At 30.3% G+C, this 19,372-nt stretch overlaps 3 protein-coding genes and 1 non-coding gene across 8 annotated transcripts; 2 read left to right on the top strand and 2 right to left on the bottom strand.

Annotated features, from left to right (window-relative positions):
- Positions 1–9,081: 9,081 nt before the first annotated feature.
- PBCP (Protein phosphatase 2C family protein) lies at positions 9,082–12,478 on the bottom strand. Of its 5 annotated transcripts, none has more exons than XR_016521764.1 (11): positions 12,246–12,468; positions 12,103–12,154; positions 11,873–11,952; positions 11,602–11,683; positions 11,338–11,408; positions 11,143–11,222; positions 10,894–10,991; positions 9,966–10,097; positions 9,802–9,884; positions 9,517–9,565; positions 9,082–9,436 (listed from the first exon to the last, which is right to left on the bottom strand). XR_016521764.1 is itself a non-coding variant. In XM_068639236.2 (11 exons), exons 6-11 carry the CDS (start codon positions 11,210–11,212, stop codon positions 9,384–9,386), a joined length of 477 nt encoding a protein of 158 aa, XP_068495337.2. In that variant the 5' UTR covers positions 11,213–11,222; positions 11,338–11,408; positions 11,602–11,683; positions 11,873–11,952; positions 12,103–12,161; positions 12,246–12,478; the 3' UTR covers positions 9,082–9,383. The 5 variants fall into 5 exon arrangements, 2 of the variants coding, with proteins under 2 accessions (XP_068495337.2, XP_068495336.2); XR_016521765.1 differs by having other exon boundaries at positions 9,802–9,879; XR_011084446.2 differs by having other exon boundaries at positions 9,802–9,879; positions 9,966–10,089.
- Positions 12,479–12,534: 56 nt separating this feature from the next.
- On the top strand, positions 12,535–12,605 carry TRNAG-GCC (transfer RNA glycine (anticodon GCC)). Its single transcript has one exon. It is a non-coding gene; the product is annotated as a tRNA-Gly (tRNA).
- A 44-nt stretch (positions 12,606–12,649) lies between these two features.
- On the top strand, positions 12,650–13,461 carry LOC137831524 (uncharacterized). The gene is made up of 2 exons (XM_068639239.2): positions 12,650–12,780; positions 12,858–13,461. Exons 1-2 carry the CDS (start codon positions 12,750–12,752, stop codon positions 13,283–13,285), a joined length of 459 nt encoding a protein of 152 aa, XP_068495340.1. The 5' UTR covers positions 12,650–12,749; the 3' UTR covers positions 13,286–13,461.
- A 190-nt stretch (positions 13,462–13,651) lies between these two features.
- On the bottom strand, positions 13,652–17,461 carry EMB3147 (Acyl-carrier-protein S-malonyltransferase). The gene is made up of 10 exons (XM_068639237.1): positions 17,021–17,461; positions 16,841–16,926; positions 16,694–16,760; positions 15,449–15,591; positions 14,932–14,980; positions 14,695–14,832; positions 14,532–14,612; positions 14,276–14,452; positions 14,114–14,200; positions 13,652–14,010 (listed from the first exon to the last, which is right to left on the bottom strand). The coding sequence occupies exons 1-10, from the start codon at positions 17,285–17,287 to the stop codon at positions 13,948–13,950; spliced, it is 1,158 nt and encodes a 385-aa protein (XP_068495338.1). The 5' UTR covers positions 17,288–17,461; the 3' UTR covers positions 13,652–13,947.
- Between the last annotated feature and the right edge of the window lie 1,911 nt (positions 17,462–19,372).

Below are 19,372 nucleotides of genomic sequence, written 5' to 3'. Positions count from 1 at the left end.
CATATTTTCTCTATACATTTTTATCTTTTCACTTTTATATTCCTGAAACAACTAGACACAATCTTAAAGGGGGAAAAAATGATGTCCAGAAAATAAGAAAAGAGTGTATGTGTTTGTAGTAATGTTTGTCCAAACAAAAGTATGTTATTTGTCTCCTCAAGACCTCCTTTGCGGTTTCATAGGTTGTTTCTTTTGCTATGTAAGTTCATTGCACTATTACTTTTCCTTTAGTCAGAATCAATCTACCTTTTTTTCTTCATCTGAATCTTGAATTATATGTTCGAATCTTTCTTCCTCATCTTCTTCTCTTATAATTAAAAAACACCATATCATTTTTGCTGCCCAGCATGCTTAGGTACTTAGCTATAGCTAGTTTCATGGAAATAACCTTTTGAAAATATATTAAATAAATATAGAGAAATTATGGCATATTTAATTGTTATTTCATCTCAAATCCGTTGAGAATACATCCTTAAGATTAATTTCTATTATAATTTTATCTCTATAAAATAATTTAGTAGATTCAGAGAAAAAAAAATATAAATTGTTTTTGTACCAGTAGGACCCCGGATGACCGAAAACATGAATTAATAATATAAGATAATAAATACGTTGCAAGAAAGCAGTTACAACTGATGTTGAATAGGTCAAGGACAGTTTACGAAAGACACTCATGTGGCATCGGAAAGCCACTACACACGACCTAGTAACCACTGCCTAGTAACCACTATACACGTCTTAGTGAACCAAGTATCTAGTCCACGTAGGGAGAGACCCAAGTCAACCTATAAATAAGACTTCTAAAGGGGAAAAATGTACGTTTTTAATATCCTGAAAGAATAAACTAATCACTAGCACTAACTTGAGCGTCGGGGTGCGATCGCAGGTACCCCCACCAACCAGCGAAACGCGCGCGAGAGGAAAAGAAATTTGAAGAACTAGGAGATTCCCATCACGACAGCGAATTGTGTATCAAGTGAATCAAAGTTACTCAGACCCGATATCCACACAGGTACAATTTTATATATAAATTATTTTTGAACTTGATTCGTAAATAAACAATTGTTAATATGTAATTTTATATATAAATTATTTTTGAACTTGATTCGTAAATAAACAATTGTTAATATGTAATGAGAGGTATCTAAACGTATTAACACGAGTTTATTTATGAAACTTTTGTAGAAAGAAACCATATATTATGCTTCGTGAATAACTTTAATGAACACTTTATAGATTAAGATCGTATAAACTAGTTTGACAACATTTTACATAGAAATTCATTAGTAATTCATCCAACGCACATGAAAACAACATTATCACTCTCAATTCGAATTTTATTCTTCCACTATTTTTAAACTCTTAATATTTAAAGTTATTGTGTTTAAGAAACAATTAATATTAGTGAAAAATGATATATTTAGTTTAAAATACCCTTATTTTATATCAACTAAGTTTGCATTTTAAATAAACTCACATTTTTACAAACCAGTCAAATTTAAATCTAACTAGCATTTAAATAGAAAATGAAAAAAAAAATCTAAATACAAAAGTGTGTTGTTTTTTTTTTCATTAATAATATTGCATCACATTTTGTAAATATGCATAACAATGGACGATGATAAAGATAATTTTGGTTATACATGTTTGCAAAGTAAAAAACTATATTATTCTCATTTTTAATATCGACATATACAAAAAAAATATTTTATTTTTTAATATATATATATATATATTCGTTTAAATATTTATTAAATATTTTTTTATAAAAATGTAACAACAAGAATATAGACCAGATAAACATATCCATCATCTCATATCTAATTCAAAATAGGATAAGTATTTATACTCATACCCATTAAATATTTTTCGTTAATATAAATTATATTAGAATAGTATTCACAACTCTATTTAAGGAATAGTTATTTACTTAAGTTACAATAAATCCAACAGAAATAAATAGTAAAAACATAAGAGATTTAAATTATAATAAATATTTTAATTTTATATAAATTAAGTTGTGAGTGCAAAAAATCTACATCCTGGACATGCTAAACCCGTTTAACATTCATGTATGCCAAAAATTAAAAAATTGTAATATACACAACCTAAGCACAATAAAATATGATTAGGTATGGGAGTACATAAAAAAAATTGTTAAAATTAAGGAAATATGAACTATGAAAAAAATAAGAAACTAAAATATCAAGAATGGAGAGAATGAGAAAATAATGTTTTGTATCCGATGTATTATTATTATTATTAATTAATGATAATTAAATAAGATTTTAGTTATTATTTAATATTAATGAATAATATTTAAAATAGTTTAAATAGAAAAAGGTTGATGAAATGCATTATTGAGAGCACTATATTGGTAGGTGCGCAAAGCAATTTGTTTGATATGAGGAGCTGAACCTCACAATTGGTCACCACATTAACTCTCCAAAAATATCTCACATCAATACACATATCTATCAAACAAATAAAATTTCCTATTATACTCTTAATCTTTATTATCATTTTTAAAATATTATAAAGTCAGAGACTTCAATTGTAGTTTTTCTTTGGGTGACATAAATTATATTTTTCAAACTTCACTTGATCTTAGCCAAAAGGCCGAGAAAGGTATACATTTTTCAAACTTTTTATCTGTAATCATTTATTTTCTTTTTCACGATTTCGGGGCTATTCGGATTTTTAAAAAAATTGTAATTTTGGTCCGATTATATATCTTTCATAAACTTTATCTTTTTATTTATTTTTAATTAAACTCTCGTAACAAAAATTTAATTAAATAAAAAATACATGTTTTTTCTTTCTAAAAAAAGAGGGAAACATATATAATTGATAATTTGACCGAAATTGTGATAATAGTTTCGGGAGACAGAAATCACAAATAAGTTAAAGAGAGACCGATATTAAAATTTAAAACATAATTAAACTATTTATTTATTAAAAAAATAGTATGTTTTCGTGAAAATTAGTCCGTCATATAATTTTAAATCATGAGATTTTTTTTGTCATGAAATGGAAATTGACTTTAATATTTAAAGGGAAATTTTCTTATGGAATGAAAATTAAAATTAAAATATTTAACGACATAAAAGTTTGTGCTGGTGTTTTATGGTATTTTAACATACAAAAATGAAAAAATTGTTGCACACTCTTAACAGTATAAACATTCGTTTAACAACACTTTATAATAATATAATAATTTTTTTAATTAAAACTAAAATAAATATAATTAAAGTATTCATTTATTAAGTTATTAAATGAATATATTTAATTTTTGGAATTTTAAAATATCAGCATTGTTTTAAAAAATATTTGGTAAGAGAAAAAAAAAAGTGGGGACGCAGGTTGTACCCTACCATTTGAAACCACTTGTATGGTATATAAGCAAGATGTGACAGGCTTATCGTTTCCTAGTATTTATTTCAATTGGGATAAAATAAATAATTAATAAAATCTGTGGAATGAATAAAACTAAATTCTACTCAATCAAAATTTATTTCAATTTTTTTAATAAATTGAAATTTAAGATAGAAAATTTTAAAGTTGTCCATTAAAAGTTGTAGAATAAAAGAAAAATTAATTAAAAAAATAGAACACAGGGAAATTGTGTTAAGTATAAGTTAGAAGAAGGACGAGGCTATAAAAAAAAAAATACTTAAAAGTGAAATAAGTTATCATGGGTAAATTTCCTATCTAGCACCATTTACATTTTTATTTTCCTAACTAGCACCCATTTGTTTTTATTTCCCTATCTAGCACTCTTTTGTTTTTATTTCCCTATCTAGCACCCTTTTATTTTTTATTTCCCTATCTAGCATCATTTCAAAAATAAATTATAAAATAATAAAATAATTTTTTTTTGATAATTTTAATTTTGAATGCATTAAAAAATAAATATTTTTAATGTTTAAAATAGTTAGAAATATAATTAATGAATAAAGAAATGTGTTTTTACAAAATAAAAATAAAAAAGTAATAAATTTAAAATGTTTAGTTTAAAAACTATTTTTTAAGAATGAATAAAATAAAAAATTAAACTCTACAACAACATAAAAGTTGAATATATAAACATAAATTGGTATTTATTTTTATTATTATTGATGATGTAATTATGTTAATTTCAAGTAAAAAATACAGGACATAATTATAAAAAAATAAAGTTAAATAAGGACTGATATGGACATAAAAGAACAACATGATCGAAAAAAAAAATGTTCATATTGTCAAATACCAAGACACACATAAAGAATAAGTCTCAAAATTACTGGATTGTGCACTTCTCGTCATTAATTATGTTTTATTTCGCACAAACTATTTTTAATGTACCATTGAAGAAAATATTAAATGAATTATCATCTTTCATTTATTTTCATTTTTATGATCAACATATACTTATTTAGTATCGCCTTATATTTCTTATATTTATCTTATTTGGATTTACTTTTATATCTTTTATCTTTATCTTAATTTGTTTTGCCTTTATTTTATATGTTTTATGTTTTTAGTTATTATTTTTTTTTTCTACCATTCTTTTTTTTTATTGTTGCTGTTTTTATTTTCTAGACTTTTTTTTCATTTTTTGCTTCTCATTTTTAAGCATTAAGGGTGTGTTTGGATTGGGGAGAGGATTTGAGGGAGTGGATTTAGAGTGATTTGAGAGGAAAGTGTAAAGAAAGTGAGGTTGTTTGGATTAGGGTATATTAGCGTGGATTTGTGAGGAAAGTTTATTGAAGTTTGTGTGTGATAAGATGGTTGTAAGGAGATTTTTATTTTTTTTAAATTGTATAAAATGTAAGTTTACAAATTTACCCTTTTCTTAAAAAAATATTTTCACAAATCAAAATTAAAATTAATTTTTTATTATTATTTAATAGATTTATTTTAATTAGTATTAAACTTGTAATTTATTTTTATATTTATTATTATTTATTATTATTGTTGTAATATATATATATATATATATATATAATGTTATTTTATATATATAAAGTTAAGGGTAATTTTGACTTTTTAGTAATGTTATTTAAACTTTTTGTTGGTTTTATTGTTTTTCTTCGCTGCACATCGAAGATTTTTTGTCTGCTCTCCCGCAACCAATTGCTTTTCTTTCCTCACCAGATACAAACACATATTTTATTTGCTTTTCAATCCTATTCACTCAGATGCAAACATGCCCTAAGTGTAACATTTGCATTAGTTTTTTTTTTAGGATTTTGCATTTAGGATAGATACTTCAATATTACTTGTGTATCCACTATTAATTAATACTAATTGACTTTGTTTTTTTTTGTAATTATGTCATGTATTTTTTAGTTGAAATTAACATGATTACATCATCAATAATAATAAAAATAAATAGTAATTTATATTTATAGATTCAACTCTTATGTTGTTGTAGGTTTAATTTTTTTATTTTCTTCATTCTTAAAAAAATAATTTTAAACTAAACATTTTAATTTATTTTATTTTATTTTATAAAAACTCATTTCTTTATTTATTAATTATATTTCTAACTATTTTAAACATTTTAATACATTCAAAATTAAAATTATCAAAAAATAAATAAATTATTATTTATTTATTTATTTTTGAAATGGTGCTAGATAGGGAAATAAAGAATAAAAAGGTGTTAGATAAGGAAATAAAAACAAAAGGATGCTAGATAGGGAAATAAAAACAAAAGGATGCTAGTTAGAGAAATAAAAATCTAAATGGTGCTAGATGGGGAATTTACCCAAGTTATGATACCTACTTATAATATTTTGATATTCTAAATATCTTAAAATAATTTAAATAGTTTATTAGCGTTATTTATTATTTGACCTTGATTCTAAATAGTTAAATCAATCAATACACTGATAGATGCTTAAATATAGAGATAAAAATAAATATGTCCTCACTAGTACATAAATAAAAATCCACCAAAAATAGTATATATAGGTAATAATTTTGAAGATTGTGTACTTAATTAAAGTGTACATTTAATTTCCTCTAGTTATTCCCTTTGACTTTTAGGCAGCTCATTCAAATAGGTAACAATTTTAATGTTTAGTTTGTGTACTTATTTTAAATTTACATTTAATATATTTTTTCAACCTTAAAAGTAATATCCCAAAAATACATTTATCTAATTATTACAATACAGTTTCTACATATTTCTATATAAGTTTAGAGTTTTTCAAAACATTCATAATATATTATTAGGACTTATAGAAATACAAATATTTATCATATAAGGTTCAAAAGAACACCTTAAAGTCTTCCAGAACCTCCAATACTTGTATGATCATCTGTTCGTGTACACAGTACAATCATCGCAGTTCACAACACAACAAGAAAAACAAGGGTAAGCTAGTGAAAATAAAATTTTATAATATACACAATAATATTCAATCTTCTTCAACTCTCAACATAAAACAAACACATTGATCTACACATTCGAGATATTCAATAAACATAATAACAGTTGACGCCCTTCAAAAGACCTGTATTAAGTAAATTCTATCAGAGATTAACATATGATCCAAAGATTACCAGCGAATCCAAGAAAAATGATCAAGATAAGTTCAATACAACTCAAGTCGTGCATCACATATGTCACGGTGTGCATGAACTCCCTCGTCGACTTCTCACCACCTGATATCTTGGTGTATGTGACTTAGATCATCAGTGAAGCTTAGAGATTTCTGTTACCACATATGCATCAATACTTAATACCCAACAAACATCATTCAATACATTATTCCAAATGTATGAATTCAATTCCATATCATTTTCATCCTACATTATCATTCAAAATGTATATTTAATCAAGACAATTTCTTTATATAGTTATTTTTAAACTCAAGACGATGTTGGTAATGCGCTCTGCACTCTACAAATAATTGAGAAGAATGCTTAACAATAAATTATTTTGTCTACCTACGGAATGTAAAACTATTGAGTTTTTCTTGTAATTTAAATAAATTCATCGATAGAAAATTACCTTCTTATAAATTACAAGAAAACTTAAATAGATTCGAAAAAATCAAGTCGTCATATTATTATTACAAAATCATGGAAAGACTATAAATTAATGCTTTAGTTTTTTTAACATATAAGTGTATGTTAAAATTTATATCTTATTGGTGCTTTTTCAGGGTTTCTTGAAGTTCAGACTGCTTTGGTTGCTGAGTTTTATGAAGTTATACATGCTATGGAGGAAGCTCAAAAGATGGGACTTACTAATGTTTGGCTTGAATGTGATTCGGTCTTGGTTTGTGCTGCGTTTACTGCTAGGACTAATGTTCCGTGGATGCTTCGTAATCGATGGAATTCTTGTCTTAATTACTGTGGGACAATCAGGTTTAGGGTTACTCATATTTTTCGGGAGGGGAATGCATGTGCTGATAAGTTGGCTAATTTAGGGTTCATTCATAGAGAATCATTTCATTGGTATAATAGACTTCCATCCAGTCTGTTCTTAGAATTCTTTATGAATAGGTATAGTTTACCTATGTATCGTTTTTGTTAACATGTGGGTTTTGGTCTAGTCCCCCCATATTTTTGTATTTTCTTTCTTTTTCTTTTTTTTAATAATACTTTTTTCATGTGATGGCAGATGTCAAGTTGCATTGTGATGCCTAACATGAAAACTTTTATAAAAAAAAAAACTATTAGTTTTTTAATTTGTTTAAACTGTTATATTATAGTAAATCCTTATTTTTATAAAATATTTAAAAATATTTTGTTATTTTTTTAAAGTTCATGCAACTAACTTGCTAGATCCCAAATGCAAAGTTTCATGGACTGAACAAAACCAGTAAAGAGAAATTTTCCTTCCACCTCCATATTTTTATCATGCTCTGAAAAAATTAGTTTTAACTTTTTAAAAAATAAATAAATAACCCAAGTAAGACATAACACCATTTTTTTTAAAATAATCTCAGTTCACACCCTTATACCTCTCTTCCAACTTTAACGTTTGAGAAAACAATTCCATGTGGTGATTTTGTTATATTCAACGTTAATTTTTCTTAGTTTTGTATTTCATTTTTGTATATTACAGATTTTTTTTTTAGGTTATGTGGCTTCCAAAAAAAATAAAAAAATAAAAAATACAATCACCACTACTAAAAACATAACAAAACTTATATCAACCAACAATGTTTACCACCAACCATTATAATGATCACCACCATTTGAAAATATAAAAGACACCACACTTTTCACAATATTCAAAAGGGTATCGTTGAAATTAAAAAATATATAAAATAGATAAGGAGGTATAAGAAGAATTTGCTCATATTAATATGCAAGTTTTCATTGAATAATCCATTTTTCACAAGTCAAATGAAAAAAAAAACATGTCAATCCATTTGTCATCCTTACTGACCTATATGTTAAGCATACATACGTTATGTTTGTAAGTGAAAAAGAAAACTCACAAGGGTCTTTATGTGTAGGTTGAGATTAAAATATTAGAATTGAACAGTAATAATAAAATAACTTTTATTTTAGTATATTATATAAAAGTATCTATTACTTTACTTTTTATCTATATAAAAACTACATCAAATTTTAAATTAATAAAAAATCTGTGAGTTACATATTCTCTGATATGAACTTGTAATCTAACTATGTATTTTAAAAGATTATAATATCGAATGGCATAGGTTGAGATTAAAATATTAGAATTGAACAGTAATAATAAAATAACTTTTATTTTAGTATATTATATAAAAGTATCTATTACTTTACTTTTTATCTATATAAAAACTACATCAAATTTTAAATCAATAAAAAATCTGAGTTACATATTCTCTGATATGAACTTGTAATCTAACTATGTATTTTAAAAGATTATAATATCGAATGGCATAATATTTAGTATGTAATTTGATATATTCATGTGTGTCTGAGTTTATATATGAGAAATCATATGATTATTCTTTTGACAGAAAAACATGGCATCATTCATCCCAAATTATGGTAGGAGGGGTATAAGCTCCTCAGGTTTTTCTTATAACGCATTATCTTAAGCTTAGTGGTTTCTGCTTTCTGTTACTGATTGATTTTCTATCATTCACAACACAATCATGCTTCTCCACTGTATCAAAGACCATTGTTGGACATAACACTTCATAAAAGCTATTTTTCAATGAATATCTCACACAGCCTTTCTCCATGCATGAGGCACAGAGTCCTTCATGGCAAAGTAGAACATCTAACTTCCATGTATTAATCATAAAGAGCATCACCAGAATTTAATGATCTCAAGAGATAAACTTCTTTTACCTTATTTTCTTATTCTTTCTTTTTTAAGTGTTTATGAAAAAAATTATTCAATGAAACTTGTCTTCTTTGATATCCATAACTAGCAAATCTCATGAACTCACAACCTGTCCAACTATTACAGTAATATCGTCAAGCTTTCCACCTGTTAGGAAAAAAAAAGTGGGGTAAGTCAGCTACCTGTAAGGGAAAAAAAAGGATGTTTTAGAATATTTTATGACATACCAGTAAGCTTCATTCCAAGAATCTTCTTCCATAAGGGGGGCTTAAAACCCTGGAAAATTGTTAACAAAACACAAGAAAAATAGATAGTTACTGCAAATATTGTCTACTATTATCCTGGTTAGTGGTTGCAACTCTTTTCAAGAATGAGAAACTGATTTCCTTAACAAGAAGTCATTTCCAAAATGAATCAAATGATAGAAAATTATAAGGAACGCATCATTTTCTATAAAAAAAAAAACTATTTATTGTTAAGCAAAGGAAAATCTAATTATAATCTTTTCTTACCCTAGACCTGGCTTCCAACGAATAGGGAGAATCAAAATTTGAATCCAATGCATGACTGCTTGCCAAGTTAGCTAATGACTTTGCTAGCAACAAAATAAATTTCAAATTATTGAAACTCACATGATCATCAAAATTCCTCAAGCTGGCTAATTAAGAATTTATACCAGTCTCTGCAACATCTTTGTATCTAACAATTGTTTGAACAATTTCATGATCAAAAACATTGTCAAAAAGACCATCGGATCCCATGACAATTATGTCTCCTTCCATCAACTTTACATTGCATACCTGTTTTCCTGCAGAGGTTAGTAAAAGAAAAATATAACAGAAGAACCAAGTTTATCTCAACTGGAAAATGAAACTATCCCCTTTGGAAAGTGATGTATTAAGTTGACTCAGTAATGGTGATACATATATTGCCCTTCACCCAGGCCAAACAATGATTTTTAAAATACTTAAAGCAAAAATCTTGGACAGAATACTCACGTGTGGACTGTAGTCTCTCTGCCCCCAAAACCAACAGTTTGACTGACATGTGAGCTCAATACACAATCATAACAATAGAAATATAGTTCTTTAGTACAGGATTATTCTAGGAGGTACTTGTCCTTGTATTAACTATTTAAGACTTGTTTATTTTGTAGTTGACTAGAACTGATTTTGATAGAACTTGTTTTGAATTGTTTAACATAATTGCAATGCGTGTCTAAATTAGTCTCAGCCATAAATTTAAATGACAATTTTTTTTATCAGAAAGAACAAGAATTGATTTTTCGATGCCAAAACAAAAAGGGACTCAGTTAATAGTCTTGCTTCTTCTACCCTACTCCCTGTTAGACTATGTGGGAAAGGGGGAGTTAGTTTTTTTCTACAAGGGGAGTTAGTTAAGACAGTTTAGATGATGATTTACACCTCTCTCCCTTCACAGGGGAAAGTTCAGGATCAGAAAGAAGCAAAGGTATGTCATGGACTGAGCAATTTGTCATACGAAAAAATGTTAAAATCTTGCATAGTTTGAAGAGTCAAAACAAATAGAGTGGAAGGGGAAAAGAAGGTTAAACAATAGTACTAGCAATTATTGTTAAATGGTACCGCTGCATCAAGGTATGTTTGGCCAACCCTCTCAGAGCTTAGTTGGAATGGACAGTCAAAGTAGTGCTCTTGGGGAGAAGTGGAAAAAACTACGTGGCCTGAAAAAAGCACATAAGGAAAATCAGGTTCTCAACATTATAGAAGGAATTAAGTGCCCTGGAGAAAGACAGGTCCAGAATTGATTGAGCAAATTGCATTACATCTTTTAGAAAATATTATGATCAGATGAAATATAGCACGTGATATTACCATTACGGATGAGTCTTAATCCACAATCCCCAACATTAGCAATCCTCAGAGTCCCATTCTTCTCCAGCATAGCAACGATGCTTCTTAGACAAAAGTACAGATGAGGCAATTAATGGAAGAAACATCTAACATTAAAAACAATGTTTGATTATTTTTCTCCAAATTGGCAATCCAAATAAAATAGGATAAACTTACACGGTTGCCGAGCCTGTGGAGGAAGTAACAGCATGTGCTTTCCTTATAAGAATTTGAGGATCATAGTTCACCTGCTAAATCCATAAATATTCAACATGTGTTGCGTTGTTAGAAAACAGCATTACATGCACAGAAGCATATTGTTATTTATATGCTACTGAAAATGGTAACAAAAGCATTAAATTCACAATTGAATGTACTTAGAACCAAAATAATTCTAATTTAGCAGATTCCTCATCAGAAAGTGTGTTAACGCTATGCTACCTCCTCGTCTTCAACAAAATTGGAAGCATTAGCAAGCAATTCACGAGGGAACAAAGAAGGATCAACGTCCTCTTCAGCCCAACTGCGACACATAACATAAAAGTACCATTTAAGACAGGTTTTTCCATTTCACAAAAAGGAGAAGAAACACAACACCATTTATACTAACAACTAATTATCAAAATTAAAGCTTTTATATTCTGGTGATTCTTTCTTTTTGGTTTTCGAGTGTTCCACTGTGCTAGAATCAGATAGTAAGAAAGTAGCATACCCAGAGACCCCATCAGCAACAGCAATAACTCCCCCATTATAGTTGCTAACAAAGAAAGCATCTTCCCCACCTGTGCTAACCTTTAGCAACAAAGACCAGTACTTGGTTAACAAAGAAAACATGTGTTGTGTGTGTCTACAATGATGTTATCATTATTCATAAGTAACAAAGCATGAAAATGGCTTGATATGCAAGGGTTTTAGTTCAGTTGGATAGCTTTTTGCTACAACCTTTTTTGGATGTGGAATGAGGCAAGTCCCGACACAAAATGATACTTCTGACCTACAATCTCAACAAAAGAAATCCAGAAAAACAATATGATTAATAAAGGTTAAAAAAAGAATCAAGAATCAAAAAATGAAGAGTAGCTCACCGAATTAAAGGGTTAAGTTCTGAAGGAGAAGAAGAAGAGGAGGAGAGCACCACTCTTTTTCTCCTCTTAGCAGTTTCATCAATAGCAGATAGGGAATGAATGAGTGGTTGAGATTGAGAATGAGAAATCATTGCAGCCCTCAACATGGGAATTGCCATTGTTTCCCGCTTCCTCAACACTCTCTCTCCTTCACACACTACTATGAAAATCGAAGTTTATCGTCATTTTCATTTTGCCAAGAAGAATGCTATACCTATATATTTCTTATTAAAAATGAACATATCAATAAGCACCAGTGGTCTAGTGGTAGAATAGTACCCTGCCACGGTACAGACCCGGGTTCGATTCCCGGCTGGTGCAAAGGTTTTAAGTTTTTTTATCTATTTTCCAAAATAAAAAATATTATTTTTGGAATTTTCTAAATTTCATTACTTCTTTCTTTCTTCACGTTCTTTTCACTGCTTCGTTCTCTATCTTCACCCTCTTTACTTTCGAGCCGCATAAATGAACGGTGGCGCCATTGATTTTGTCGAAGGTAAATAATCGATCTCCGCCATTGTTTTCTTTTTATTTTCTCAGGAAAATAATTCAACCGCTTTCATGAATTCGTAGAAAATGGAAACGAAAGCGACTCGGACGTTAATTCCGATGACGCGCCGGAATACTACCAGCCGATCTCTGCCATGGACGAGGACGAGAGCTCCGACGGCGGTGAATTTAGGCAGTTGCCGAACGGATTCTTCGTGCACGGCGTGACGGAGAATGGGATCTCGTCTCTGGATCTGAACGACGTCGTAGAGAAGAGCAGCAGCGACGAAGAGGAGGAAGAGGAGGAGAGGAGAACAGAGGAGGTCGATAGTGCAGTGATGGAAGACGAGAACCGCCGCAACGCACCGCTCACGGAGGAGAACGCGACGAGAGTGATGGAGGCGATGCGCGGAGTGTCCTTCGCCGGAGTGGTTCCGGATTGGGCAGCTCGAGATCCCGATGATCGCTGGATTGATCAGCTTCGCAGATTGAGACGATCGCCGAACACTTAAAATAAAATTAGATACTCAGATTCGCGCCATTTTCATTTCATTGTTGAGAATTTGTCTTCATTTTGTTTTTGTTCCTCATTGTTCTTGTTAACACATCCTAAATGTGTTTTGAATGAAGATTTAGCATAATTGCATTCGAAATAATAAATTATGTTCGAAATTTTGATCTTAACAAATTTTATGTTCAATAGTATTCTGTAGTTAGGATTAACTCTTAAACTTTTCCAAACATCTTCCAAATTATGGTGTATGCATGAAGCATAGGTTTCGTTATATTGTTCTCCATAAGTCTTACACAATATACCAGCAATAACAATTGTAATATAATATAACTATAGTTTCTTCTAATAGGCTTAAAGCTATATCTGGCACACAGAAACATAAAGCTTAATTAACTCCGAGATACGTTTTATGATATTACAAGAAATGAATGTTTCTAAAGCCGAGTACAATCACTTTTTTCTGACTCGTTCATAATAATGTCAATTCGTGAATTATAATTTAACTTCAAAACTTCAAATGTGACTGTAGCTGCTCCTGCTAAGAGTTCCATGATCCATGCAATCAATCTCTTGATTCAGCTCACGCACATTTTCTATTGTAAAAAATGTTATATTACTTTTGTTCATTGGAAGCAGAAGGAGCAAGGTCCTATTGCCTTCTTAAGCACCAATATTTTCAATGTCCGCGCCTTTGTCCAATCTTTTGACAATTCCAGTAATAACCTGAAATGAGTTCCGTAAAACAATTAACAATACTCAGATCTATAGAACTTCCAATGCCAACAAGCAGATTCACATTGTTGTTAGCGTACTAGTATCATAGTACCTTTCCGGGTCCCAGTTCATAGCTTTTCTTCAGACCCTTGGCTAGAAGGGTCTTCACTGTTGTTTCCCACTGAACAGGTGACGTAACCTGCCAATTGCATTACAGATGCAATTATTTCCCATTCATGGCTTCATGTTGGACAGAAAAAAGTATCACTGGTACCTGACGTGCCAATGTCTTCTTTATTGTGACAGGATCTGTATGCGGCTGCGCATTCACATTGGAGATGACTGGTATTCTTGGGGTTCTGATTTCTGTTGTTGCCAATGCTGCTTCCAATCTTGACAAAGCTGGTTCCATAAAACTAGTGTGAAAAGCACCAGCAACAGCTAGGCGAACCTGCCAGAAAGGTACCAAGGCATTATTTCTTTGAGGAAAGGCGGCACTGGAAAGAAAAAGATTAGGCGCAAAGTCATACTATCATCCGAGCCTTGAAAGACTTTGCTTTGGATTCCACCACTTCTATTCCTTTTAGTCCTCCAGAGACAGCATAGTTTCCCTACCAAAACAACTAATGGTTAACAAATCTAGAAATGGACTTTTGCCTAAGCTGTAAATAGGTAGACTCTCAAGAACCTTACTGGACACAGGTAATTGGCAATCTGAACCTTCTCAGCTTCAGAAACTTCCTGATTGGCTGCATCACACAATTGCTGGACCTTCTCCGAGTCCAGTCCTATCACACTAACCATAGCACCTTTAGCAGCATCAGCGGCATCCTGGAAAAAGAACAGAAGTTTTGCCCAAGATATACAAATTATAATGCAGACAAGTCGAAGAGAAATAAGAAGCTAGACCAGCTACCAGATATTGCTTACCTGCATGGCCTCACCCCTCAGTTTGACCAATTTAAGTCCATCTTCAAAGCTTAAACATTAAATTAAATATATGGGGTCAATAGCATGTCAATTTTGACAAAGTTGAACCTTAAATAAAACCACTCAAAGGACATTTTAGTCACACGACTCATGTTCAAAACTACAGGGGTTAATAATATTCATTTCCTCATAGGCTGCAAACTGACGAAGAAGCTTATAGGTGGATACTTTTCCCATTGGCTACAGACAATAATTTCATTGCAAAATACTGATGACATTTGAAGCAAACAGAAAACCTCGAGTCAATTATTCACATTCAGAAAACACATGGTTGGGCCACTAACACTCACCATCCAATTGGTTTCTTTATTTCCACTGCCAGCCTCAAAGTAAAGTTTTCTTCAAAACACACAAGTTTCATGCCCAAAAGTGAACAGACACACATGCTACAACTACTCGTAATGCTTTTATTTTGTGAAGATTTCTTGATAAATAGTAATTACTTTCCGTAACTCACCTGAAAGACCCAGCAAATGCCAGAGCAGTGTATTCTCCCAGGCTTAAACCACATGTTACATCCACCGAGTCAATAATCTGCTGACCACCTTCACGTGCACGAAGTAGCTCCACAGCAGCAAGACTTGTGACATAAATTGCAGGCTGAAACATAGAATCAGATGGTAAACATGGCATCTATGGCAATCTTTACTAAAAATAGAAATTTTATCAGGAACAGAATTATGAATTGATATGCTGGATTGGTATCGTAAACAGAAAAGAAACTTATAGCCAATACAGTTGTTTACTTGAAAAATAATCTTGATTACAGAGAAGGAGATCATAAAACCAAGGTGAGGAGGGAACTGGATGCCCAAGAACAAGTAAAGTGGCCCAGGTGGGATTTGACTCCCGCAATCAAGGACTTCAAGACTGACTTAGTGCCACTCTGAAACATATAGCTACGGGACAAATTTACTGAAAATTTTGAACATGATTCTGAAGTGATCCACCGGAAATATTTTCCCTTCAATTTCCAACATTCAACTGAAATTACCTAGACCAGTTATTTAGCATATAAGTGTACTCACCAAAGTCCTAATATGTTGGAATCATCTTCAGATTTTAAAATATATATACTTATTAGATTAATCATTGAACAATTCACAAACAGGATGAAATTTCCAGCACACTGTTTTAATATGTCATTTACACACATAAAACATATGTTTTTATTTTATTTTTAAGAAATAGCAGTCCAAAGATTCTCTCCTAACTGAAGGCAGAGTATCTTAACTAATAAATAATTAGTACACAATATAAATTAAATTTTATTGAGTTAAATGAAAATTCACTACAACATTATTGAACTATTTTTAATATCCGTTATTGACCATGAGAGGGGGCAGGGGAATGGAAGACAATTACTATACCATTGTCTGGAATCTGGATACTCTATACTAGAACAGAGGAAAATTTAATTGTTCGTGAAGTAACAACGAAGTCAATACATACGGAAATTAATAATCGTTTCATCCTCTGTCTCCCAAATTGAGGGATTGGAATGAATGATATGAAAAATACATTCCATTTCACCAGGTTCCAATCAAAACGATTCCATATATATACTAATAAGCAATCTAAACAATGGAAACTAAAATCATTCAACTCTACTTCCCTCTGTTCCGTCAATCCAAACACAGCCTAGATAGCCAGTTTACACTCTGCAAACATAACAGTTTAACAAAGAGATTGAAGTCCATACCTGGCTAATAACAGTTGAATCTAGCTTTTCTTTTGGCCCATTGATGCATATATCAAGAAGATCAAACCTGAATGCAGAAAGCACACCAAATGAATCCCAAAAGCAAAATAAAAACGAGTATAATTTATGAGTTAAACTTGTAAGTACCCCAATATGTCATTCGCCTTGCTGAACAAAAGCGCAGCAGCAGGCACGTTCTGGGCTTCCTTCCCCATTCCAACAGCTTGAGCACCCTGAAACCGCAGAAACATTACATCCAACGGTTGTGTATGTGTACTTTTTAGCATAATTGGGAATTGGAAACGACTGAGTTTTGAGAAAGTGTACCTGACCGGGGAAGAGGAATGAATTGGAGGGTTTGTAATCGGCGAACAGCGTTTGGTGAACGGAAGGCTGAGATCCGGTGGAGACGCTCATGGAAACCCTAGATCGAGGGAGAGGTAGGGTGGGTCTTCCATTAGAGGAAGGGGTGAGGAAGGGAGCGGATGGAAGAAAGAGAGAGGAAGACATTGCAGAGAGCGAAGAAGAAGAAGAAGTGTGGCGAAGGAAGAGGGAATGAGAATGAGAATGAGAATGGTGAATCAGAGCTTTCATATAGTTTTTGAAGGCGGAAATTTCAAAGAGGAACGTTGGTATCGCTGTTCAAATTCTTCAACTACTTCTTCACTACCATCTTCACCTTCTTCGTCATATCATAATATTATCTCCAAAAATTACATGTTTCGTTTCACTTCAGTCTGAAATTAAAATAAGAATCAAATTAATTTCGAATAAACTGAAAATGATCGTATTGTTTAAACTTAATAAAATGTTTTTAATAAACTAATAATTTATTATGGCATTTTAACATGTTTGAAAGCAAGTAGTTTTCTGTTTTTTTTTTCTTCTAGAGACAACTCGTAAAATCAGATGCAATAGAAAAAATAATAATTTTAACATGACCAAATATAAAAGCTACTTAAAAATAAATAATTGTTAACCATATTTTTTTTCGCAAACAAGTACCATTTATCGGTCTAATAAAAAAAAGCTTCTGAAAAAACTCAGAAGGTTAGGGAAGGATGTAATTACTGTTTCAATTACTTGACTAAGTAAAAATAGGTATAAATTTATATTATTAATATAAGTCTATAAATAATAATATCGTTTATTTAAATTTAATATAATTATATGTAAATAAAAAAATAAAAAAACTTTATGGGGTTAAATTAGGCTTAAAGTCCATCAGAGTCATTTCGATTCTATCCTAATCTAAATAGGTGCAAATCTCAACCCCATGAGCTGGTTTTATGAGGTTGAGTTAGACTTAAAGTCCACTTTGTAACATATATCTAATCTATATGTAAGATAATATAAATAGTTATCAAAATAATTAAAATAAAGTTGTGCCATGTCAAAAATAATTATTGATTATATTAGTATATATAAAAATAGTTATTAAAATAATAAAAAATTACAATGTGTAATGGTTAATAGAATTTTTAACCTCTTTATTTACTAATATATATGATTTATTTTTAAGTTATAGTTTAACACCTTTAAAAAGTAAACAACCACTTTACAATTTACTTTAATAATAATAACATATATACCTTAAAAAATATAATTAAAACATTAATGGTTAAATGGATGGTTTTTTTGGAATGTGAAAGTTACACCTCCCTATTTTAACATATAAATAGATTAATGTTTAATTTGTTGTCAAGTTTATAAAACAAAATATGTATACCGAAGTTATAAGAATTGGTATTCTCTTTATTTATTAGTATGGATTATTATTTTGATAGGTCATAGTTTAAGAAAAAAAGCTATCATTTGTTTGTTTTAATGAATACTAATATAATAATTATTTTGTGAATTTCAACGTCTAATTTGTTGTAGACATATTAATTTTGTTTAGTCTACATAGTTTGGTCCTGACTCACATGGGTTAGAATAAAAAAAATGTTCATAAAATTAAAAAACTCAGATAAGAAAACATTTACAATGTCAAAGTATTCACAAATTTTTTATGGATAAGGTTAACCATAAGTCATTTCTTAAAGTAAACAAAATTATTTTAAAAAACATGAAAAAAGTATTTATTTAAAAAAAAAATTATGTATATGAAAATATGTATTCAGTTCATATTAAAATTATAGTCAACATAATCAATGTTAGATTAGACTTAAGTCGTGTTAGGTCAAACTATAAACATTTTAAATTCAGCAGTCAAGTCAAGTCGAGCTAAATCAAAGTCAAGTCGAGTTAAGTTGAGTCCAAGTCAGATTGAGTTGAGTTAATATTGTGTTAAGTCGGGTCAGACTTAGGTTTAGCTAAGTTAGGTTACGCTCAGACAAACCAAACTCAACTTAGGTTAAGTTAAGATGGGCCATTGACAATTTGAGTTAGGTCTAGGTTAGTATGTCCAAGGTTGGATATAGTTAAAGTTAAGTTAGGTTGAGTCAAAATCATGTCAAACTAGTCAGGATAAGACCATGTAAAGTTGAACTCAAGTTAAGTTATAGTGGGGTTAGGTTTGGCATAGGTTAAGATGAGACTAAGCAGGTCGAGCCCAACTTGAACCCGAGCGAGCCAATATTAAGCTAAGTCTAGTCTAGTCTGGATTAGGATGAGTCAGATCAAATGGAGTTTAAGTCAGAACAAGGCTAGAAAGAGTTGACCCTGATTGGTATTAAA

This window comes from Phaseolus vulgaris, chromosome 6 (assembly GCF_051622355.1).
Source record: "Phaseolus vulgaris cultivar YP4 chromosome 6, ASM5162235v1, whole genome shotgun sequence".
Lineage (NCBI taxonomy): Eukaryota > Viridiplantae > Streptophyta > Magnoliopsida > Fabales > Fabaceae > Phaseolus > Phaseolus vulgaris.
Note: the sequence above shows the minus strand (reverse complement) of the source record. Positions and strands in the feature narration are given on the sequence as shown.